General features: G+C 40.6%; 1 protein-coding gene across 1 annotated transcript; it reads left to right on the plus strand.

The window, feature by feature from the left end:
- Positions 1–2,964: 2,964 nt before the first annotated feature.
- LOC137608718 (putative leucine-rich repeat-containing protein DDB_G0290503) lies at positions 2,965–6,193 on the plus strand. The gene has a single exon (XM_068335263.1). It carries the CDS (start codon positions 2,994–2,996, stop codon positions 5,430–5,432), a length of 2,439 nt encoding a protein of 812 aa, XP_068191364.1. The 5' UTR covers positions 2,965–2,993; the 3' UTR covers positions 5,433–6,193.
- The last annotated feature ends 3,494 nt before the right edge of the window (positions 6,194–9,687 follow it).

The raw sequence follows: 9,687 nt of genomic DNA on the forward strand, positions 1-9,687 counted from the left end.
TGGGAATCTTAATTTTTAGTTTATTCTTTTTACCAGTGGTCTTCATTTGCATCCAAGAACTAACACTGAGTTGTTGAATGAGATCACTGCCTGTGATGTGAACGGAGTCAGTGGTCCAGTCTGTAGCTTCAAGCCGCTCCGTTTCGTCGTTTATCTCAGTTTCTTTACCTGACTTACAGTCAGAAGACAGTTGGCTGCATAATAAAACTTGATGTGTGAAACGATAAAGTTTTCATAGTTTTTATTGTCTTGTGAGAATCCTGAAGTCTCCATGCTGTCCCCTGGTGGTGGAAGTTGTGTTGTGTAAGTGTAACCGAGTATGGATTTGTCCCTCCTTCAATAACAACGAACAAGGATGAAATTAGATTCAAATGTACTCTGCAGGAATTTATTCCGGAGCTGGCATTAGTATGCTGCCTAAGTCCAGTAACATGAAATGAAAACTTTTATGGACTGGAACGTAGCTTCCCTTTAAATCAGTCTTTTTGTGGTGTTTATTAAAATAAATCAGTCTTTTTTTATTCTTGGGTGAGAAAAAGTTAATCCTCTCCACAAATTGTGAAGATCCACAATTTGATCATTTTTAATTAAAAAAAAGAAAATCCCAGCTAAGGAAACTAAATTTAGGGTACCCCCCAAAAATGTAACTAACTAATCCCGGTTATCTCGTGATTAGCGTCAAGCTTAAAAAAAATGCATATTTACACATTCATGTTCACCCATACAGCAGGAAACTATTTTTTACAACAAGCAAATTCACATAACATCAATATATGAGCTCACCTACCAGGAAAAAGTATAAGTAGTGACTTGACGTGAAAGACGGCTAGTGCAGACCGGCTACAGCTCGGCCCTGTCTTCTCCCCCAGTATTACTCAAGTGTAGCCTGCGAATTCTCCCGCTCTGAGATCGCTGCCGTAAAGCAGAGCTTTACTGTCGTGACTCTTAAAGAGACAGTGTACCTATTAACACTGAATAACAGGCTGGCTAGATAACCACTGGGTTACATATGCAGACACGGAAACACACCTGTAGCTGTGCCTGTACCAAAACCGGAAGTAATATACTCGATTAGCTGTTTTAGCTAAATCCATGTGTTTACCAATTAGCTTAGCCACTCCCTGAATTAGTGACAGATGGCCACCTGACCCGCTGCAGCGGATAAAGCGAAAGAAAATGAATGAATGAATGACACTTCGCTGTTGTTCTCTTAAAATAACTGCTGGTTCCTACACAACAAAATGCTAGTCCTAAGAACATGCAAATGCTAGCCCTTAGCTTCTCTGCTTTGTCTCATTCTGCACATGCTCAAACAGAGGATGGAGAATCAGAGGGAGACGGAGAAGTTGTGTATGTCAGAGCTCACAAGATGTCAGAGCAAACACGTGAAGCTCTGAATGAAGCATCTGGTGATCGGCCAAGAACAGAAAGAAAACACCGATAAATGTCCGGAGCGTCAGTGGAAGTCCACCGAAGAAGATTAATTACTACAAAGCCCTTGCAGTACAGGGACACACTGCACTGAAAATGACTGCAGCCAATGTGTTAAGGTCTAAATCAAACATTTTTTAAGATTGACAGACTGCAGTGTTTACCTGTTATGAATATAATCCAAATTGACAGACTGCCATCCCCAGTGTCAGGTGCACCCCACACCTGGGGACACATGAGCTCTAGGACCAGTTGCTCCAGAGTCATCATTACATGGACAAGAGTGACGGCAGTCATTGAGCTCAGTAGGGCGTCCCTACAAGGACAACGCAGGAGGTTTTCCACAAATACGGGACAATTCCCAGATTAAACACCTGTTGAAGAGGGTCTCCCAGCTCAGCAGCATAGGCCTGAAGGAGTCTTGGGGAGAAGAGATGACCCTAATTGGGAAGACAAGATGACCATTCATGCACACATTCACACCTACGGTCACACTTACAGGGAGAACAGAAACGACTCAAACCTGGAATCCTTTGCTGTGAGGCAACAGTGCTATCCACCAGCCTTTTTTCAAATCCACATGGATCCGCAGTATATGGATGAAAGAGTCACATGGAGCCACAGGTTCCTGATCCCTGGTCTTGGTCTTACTTGTGGTGGTCAGTATTTTAATGTTTAAAATGTTGGATACCAATAAACATTTGTAGTTGAGGAAAGTAGAGGCTTGACAATATGTCTGGACAGCATGAAGACAATGTTGGAAAAAGCAAACCAGACATTAAAGAACTTGAAAGCAAGAGTCTAGATTAAAGCCAGTTAGCCTTTAAAACAGTCTTTAAAACAGTCCATACAGTCCACGGACTGACACTTTTGGAAAATTATCCAGATCATGTTGGAAGAAGATGACAAAAAAGAAAATCCAGTACATGGCCCAGTGCAAACCATTACAGTTCAAACTGACAGTGGAGAGACAGATTTTGAAAGGTGTGCCATAAAATTCCACACAATTATACTTTCAATACTGCCAATACTTTCGCAAGGCACTGTACACGCACACGCACATACATATAGGTACATGTAGAAAGAAAGACAGACAGACACTTTATTAATCCTGGAGGAAACTCTGAACCCTATGAACACTATGAACAACAAGATGGACACCATGAGCACTATTGACACCATGAAAGTTTGAACACGGAAAACTATGAACATGTGAACAAATGAACACCATGAACACTATGAGCACCATGATTGACTGATTGATAGAGTGATAGATTGATAGAGTGATAGATTGATAGATAGTTTTGTTAAAAGTGTGTTTAAATTACACTTGGCATTACATTATAATAATAACAATACATTTTCGTTAAAAATTATTTTCTTTTGACAGTGGAGAGATTCCTGACGAAACAAGGAGACCGCAATCGAAGAAAAAAGGGAAAACCATTCTCGTTGTGGTCTCAGTTTTATTTCTGGTGGCTGTTGCTTTACTGATTCCAATGGGATTAATCAATAAACATTGGAGTGCAGAGCTATCCAGTCATCAAGACCAGATCAAACTTATGGAAGAGAACAATAGAGGCCTTAACCGAACTCTGAAAATATTGCTGGACGACCTCGAGAAAGCTAGAAACCATATAATTAATTTGGAACAGCAAAAGGTAGCCCTTAAACAGAATCTGAACATGTCACAGGAGAACATTACAAGAATATCTGAAGAGGCAAACCAGTGTAGCCAGCAGCTGCAAGGAAATGTGACGGAGTTGTCTAGTGTTCGAGACAACATAACTCAATTGGAACAGGAAAAGGCAGGCCTTAAACGGAATCTGAAAGAGTCACAGGAGAACACGACGATAATGTCTGAAAAGGCAAACCATTATTGCCAGCAGTTGAACAAGTTACAGGAGAACATCACGACAATATCTGAAGTGGCAAACCAGTGTAGCCAGCAGCTGCAAGGGAATGTGACAGAGTTGTCTAATGTTCGAGACAACATAACTCAATTGGAACAGGAAAAGTCAGGCCTTAAACGGAATCTGAAAGAGTCACAGGAGAACACGACGATAATGTCTGAAAAGGCAAACCATTATTGCCAGCAGTTGAACAAGTTACAGGAGAACATCACGACAATATCTAAAGAGGCAAACCAGTGTTGCCAGCAGCTGCAAGGGAATGTGATGGAGTTGTCCAATGCTCGAAACAACCTAACTCAATTGGAACAGGAAACGGCAGGCCTTAAACGGAATCTGAAAGAGTCACAGGAGAACACGACGATAATGTCTGAAAAGGCAAACCAGTATTGCCAGCAGTTGAACAAGTTACAGGAGAACATCACGACAATATCTGAAGAGGCAAACCAGTGTAGCCAGCAGCTGCAAGGGAATGTGATGGAGTTGTCCAATGCTCAAAACAACCTAACTCAATTGGAACAGGAAACGGCAGGCCTTAAACGGAATCTGAAAGAGTCACAGGAGAACATGACGATAATGTCTGAAAAGGCAAACCAGTATTGCCAGCAGTTGAACAAGTTACAGGAGAACATCACGACAATATCTGAAGAGGCAAACCAGTGTAGTCAGCAGCTGCAAGGGAATGTGACGGAGTTGTCCAATGCTCGAGACAACATAACTCATTTGGTACAGGTAAATGCAGGACTTAATCAGAATCTGAAAGAGTCACAGGAGAAAATGACAACAATATTGGGAAAGGCAAACCAATGTAGCCAGCAGCTACAAGGAAATGTGATGGAGTTGTCCAATGCTAAAGACAATAAAATTCATTTGGAACATGAAAAGGCAGACCTTAAACGGAATCTGAAAGAGTCACAGGAGAATGTGACTACGATGTCTGAAAAAGCAAACCAGTATCGCCAAGAGCTGAACAAGTTACATGATAACATTATGACAATGTCTGGAGAGGCAAACCAGTGTAGCCAGCAGCTGCATGGGAATGTGACGGAGTTGTTCAATGCTCGACACAACATAACTCAATTGGAACAAGAAAAGGCAGGCCTTACACAGAATCTAAAAGAGTCACAGGAGAACATTACAACAATGACTGAAAAGGCAAACCAGTATAGCCAGCAGCTGAACAAGTCAAACCAGAACCTGACGACAATATCTGAAGAGGCAAACCAGTGCAGCCAGCAGCTGAAAGGAAATGTGACGGAGTTGTCCAATGCTGAAGACAACACAATTCCCTTGGAACAGCAAAAGGCAGACCTTGAACAGAATCTGAAAGAATCACAGGAGAACATTACGACAATGACTGAAAAGGCAAACCAGTATAGCCAGCAGCTGAACAAGCTAAAGCAGAACCTGACGACAATATCTGAAGAGACAAACCAGTGTAACCAGCAGCTGCAAGAGTTGGCCGATGCTACAAAGAACATAACTCATTTGGAACTGGAAAAGGCACACCTTCAACAGGAAAACGAACGACTGAGGTCAATTCTAAACGTCCCCCATTTCCATGACATCTCCAAGAAATTTTGTAATGAGGCAACACTCCAGTGCTCACGCTGCCCAGACTACTGGACTGAGCATGACTCCCGCTGTTTCCGTATATTTGATCAGCTAGAGAAATGGGAAGTATCACGTTTTATATGCCATGAATTTGGTGGTGACTTAGCTATTGTTTCAAATCCTCAAAATCAGGAGTTCTTAACAAATTTGACTTTATTATTGGATCAAGAACATAAGAAAAAGAAATCCTCAGTCAAAGGAGCATGGATTGGCCTGTTTGATTTTGAAGATGAAGACAGCTTCACCTGGGTTAATGGGGAAAGATTAATTCGTTCCACAGGATTGAGTTGGTTCACGGCAAAAACACCAGACAACATCCACAGCGATTGGGACAAGGCAGTGAGATGGGAGGGTCAGGACTGTGTTGTCATAGAGCCCCTTGTCGGAACGCTGTACAATTGGGATGACCTTATTTGTGGGGCACCTCGGAACTTCATTTGTGAAACAAAACCTATGATTGCACTGATAAGGGAATGAACGGTTGAAACAACGATGCGCCACGCACTCATCACTGTCTCCTCAGAGTGATGCAACCGTTGTGTGTGAGGCCTAACGACGCGCCATTGTTTCACTGGAAGCCTTTCATCCACCTGAAACGGCCCCGTCATGGGACTCATTCCTGACGCTGAGCATGCTGGGAATGTCTCACATAATACATTTTTTAAAAAAGACTTGAAATGACAGCAAACCCGGACAGATGGATGGAGGAGCGTTTTGTGTGGGAAACACGACGCTGGGATGTCAGATGGAAATCCTGGGGTATAATGAGCGGTTGTAGGGAGCGGGCTCGGCCCGCAGCGGCCACAGCAAAGGCAAATGAGGGGTCAGGCCATCACAATCATGCGACAACATCGACCGACACGGAGCGCACAATGCCGCCTCGGCCCCCCCTCAGCCCCCCTGTAGCCCTTTTGGTTGCTTGGATACCTTTCATTCAATCGGGCGGCTTGTCAACAACATCATCACGAACTCAGACGCTCCCCAAAAACTTCTGAGCCTTTGAAGCACACGTGTCAAACTCATGGCCCGGGGGCCAAATGTGGCCCGCTACATTGTTTTGTGTGGCCCGCAAGAGCATAAAAGGTCAGAGTGTCTACAAATAAATTTGACCAAAAACTACATTTCCCAAAATGCAGTAATTTAACCCATTTTAACTTTGACAAAAACATTTAATGTCCTAACTTGTGTTTGATGTTATTTTTCTTTATTCATTGATAGTTTGATCCTTGATTGATGGAGTTCTGTGGGTTTAATAACCTGACAAATAAAAAAAAGATTTTTTTTATTTAATTAAAAAAAATTAAAAAAACAAAACGTATAATTTGTTATTTCTTTAATTTATGTTATGTTAAAAAGCATTTGTTATAACAGAAACAAACATTTTTTTGTGTAACTGTAATGTTTGTAACTTCAGTAAGTAATAAATTTAACGTTATTTGACATTAAGGAGTAGTTACATTTACGTTACATTACACTGAGTTACATTACGTTACATTTATTAGTTACATCTGACCCTTTGAGGACAGCATTAAGTGCGATCAGGTGCCGCCGTCGCCGCCTTTCTTACTTCACCATACTCTCCATCCCCTCCAGATGAAACCAGCAAACAGCAGAGACACAAAAGCATGTCATGTGGCCCCCCAACTCTACACACACACACACACACACACACACACACACACACACACACACACACACACACACACACACACACACACACACACACACACACACACACACACACACACACACACACACACACACACACACACACACACACACACACACACACACACACATTCTCCTCCTGCTCTGGCTGGATTTAAACAGCGAAACGATTGTTAAAAAGTTCCATGAAGACTCGATGGCTTCGCTGCGCCTCGCCTCCTCAGACTTGTAGGGGATGCTCTCGCCACGGTTACCAAGGCAACCAACCAGCCTGAATAAATAGAGTTTACCAGGAAATGCTCTGGGCGTCAGCTGACTCGTGGATCCAATCGCGGCTGAAGGATAAAAAAGATGCAAAAACCTCCTCCTGACGAGAAAAACTGCAGGAATCCAGCGAGGATGAGATTGAAGACCGTCGCCGTGGAGACGAAGGATGCTGCGTTTTCCTCCAAAGCGAGGAGCTTCTTCACCAAAACCCCCAAATTAAAAGTCCTGCCTTTTCACGCCAGTTTGTGTGAGAAGGTCCATCCAGCTGGAGCGAGCAGGAGGAGGAGGTGGTCGATGAAGGTGATGAAGATCAGGGCGGCGACGGTTGCCGTGCACCTGGACGCTGTGGGCGACGCCACCTGACGACAGCATCATAATCCCAACCCTCAGTGTGAAGCTGTCTGTCTGAATAAAATACAGATAAATCACCAACATGTAAGAACTCTGATAAAGACACACACACTTACACACATAACGGATAAGAAAGTTATAGAGTAAGGTGTAGGTTTCCAGTGTACGGATACGATCTTCACACACACCTGTTAGATATATTTAGAGGTTCTTAGCTGGTGTATCCATGCAGAAAGGCAGACCACAATCATTTACAACACTGAGCAGCAGCCAGAGCAGGAGGAGAATGTGTGTGTGTGTGTGTGTGTGTGTGTGTGTGTGTGTGTGTGTGTGTGTGTGTGTGTGTGTGTGTGTGTGTGTGTGTGTGTGTGTGTGTGTGTGTGTGTGTGTGTGTGTGTGTGACTGGTATTTTGCAGGATTGAGTTCAGGGCCATTCAAAAATACATGCATATGTTAAATGGGTAATTGACATGAACGAAACACGAGAGGCTACAGACTGAAAAATAGAGCTGATGAGAAAGCTTAAAGTATAAAGCAAAGTTAAAAACTAACATAATACAATATAATATGATATGATATAATATAATATAATATAATATAATATAATATAATATAATATAATATAATATAATATAATATAATATAATATAATATAATATAATAAGTCTACAGTGCACTGGCGTCGCGCTCGGAGTTTCCCCACCTCACGCCCTCAGTCAGCTGTGATAGGCTTCAGCTAACCGTGACCCACCACAGTGGTTGAAGTGGTACACAATGAATGAATGAATGAACGAATGAATGAACGAATGAATGAATGTTAGATAGATAGATAGATAGATAGATAGATAGATAGACAGACAGACAGACAGACAGACAGACAGACAGACAGACAGACAGACAGACAGACAGACAGACAGACAGACAGACAGACAGACAGACAGACAGACAGACAGACAGACAGACAGACAGACTTTATTTATCCCAAACTGGGAAATTTAGGGAAATTTAAATTTTGTATAATATGTATAAATACTGGTACTATTACTACTGCTACTAACACTATAATACTGCTACTAATACTACTAATACTACTAGTTGCACTACTAATACTACTATTGCTAATACTACTATTACTACTACTATTATTACTACTACTACTATTACTTCTATTGCTACTACTACTATTACAACTAATACTACGATTGCTGCTACTACTACTACTATTACTATTACTAATGCTACTCTTACTACTATTACTACTACTACTAGTTGTACTATTAATATTGCTGTTACTACTACTAGTTGTACTACTAATACTAGTATTTCTAATACTACTATTACTAGTGCTACTTGTAACACTACTATTACTACAATTACTGTACTACTTCACTACTATTATTACTACTACTACTACTATTACTACTACTATTACTACTAATAACAGTAGTAGTAATAATAATAGTAACGATAATAATAATAATAATAATAATAATAATAATAATAATAATAATAATAATAATAATAATAATAATAATAATAATAATAGAAACTCTTTATTTATGCCATCAAATGTTATTTCATAGAAGTGTGTTGCAGCACCGCCACCTAGTGGTGAACTCGTCGCCACCCGCCGTCCTCCGCGCGCACGCGTTTTCTCGTGCACATATTTCATAGCGTCCCTTTTATGCTCGTTGTGCTTCAGATGTAATAAATGGTGTCCATCAGATGATTGGACAACAGTGAGCGCGTGCCTTGGATACACGTGACCACCGGATGAGAACAGCTGACTGCCAGATCCAGGAAATTATTTCAGGTCGTTCAACTAGTTAGATCAGGTCGTTAGAGAACAGTTGGACAAGATTGTTCATTAACAAAATGCACCATTTTCACGTGTGCTGCACTCCAAACAACAACTTTGCACTGCAAAACATTAGCTTGTTTATATTCTTTAGCTGACCAGAAGTTAAAAGACCCTTTTATTTAGCTTCATTTTCTCAGATTATGAGAATTTGTACTTTATTTGAAGTTTTTCTAGTTCTTTTTTGATAATTATTAAAACAATGTAGTTCTAGTGTATAATAATAATAATAATAATAATAATAATAATAATAATAATAATAATTATAATTATAATAATAATTATAATAATAATAGTATGTTAACGGTATAACATAAGTATTTATAATTGTGTTATAAATATTTTAAATGAGAATTTTTTATATAATTTTATTACCAAACAAGTTTATACGTCATATTACATATAATTTATAAGACCTGCAAATTAATTGCTTTTCTTTAAATATTATTTCCTGCTATCAGTGTATTTTTCCCGTCATAAACCATCTGTATTTTGTTCCACAATAACATTACATGGAGGCACCCTTCCTGCGGGGCGGTCAAAGAGCTCATCTACCAATCAAAATGCTCTGATACTGTCACGTGGAGC

Source organism: Antennarius striatus, chromosome 15 (assembly GCF_040054535.1).
Source record: "Antennarius striatus isolate MH-2024 chromosome 15, ASM4005453v1, whole genome shotgun sequence".
NCBI lineage: Eukaryota > Metazoa > Chordata > Actinopteri > Lophiiformes > Antennariidae > Antennarius > Antennarius striatus.

Excerpts from the sequence above, each read along its gene's own strand:
- LOC137608718 (XM_068335263.1), top strand. The coding sequence starts at position 2,994 with ATGGAAGAGAACAATAGAGGCCTTAACCGAACTCTGAAAATATTGCTG.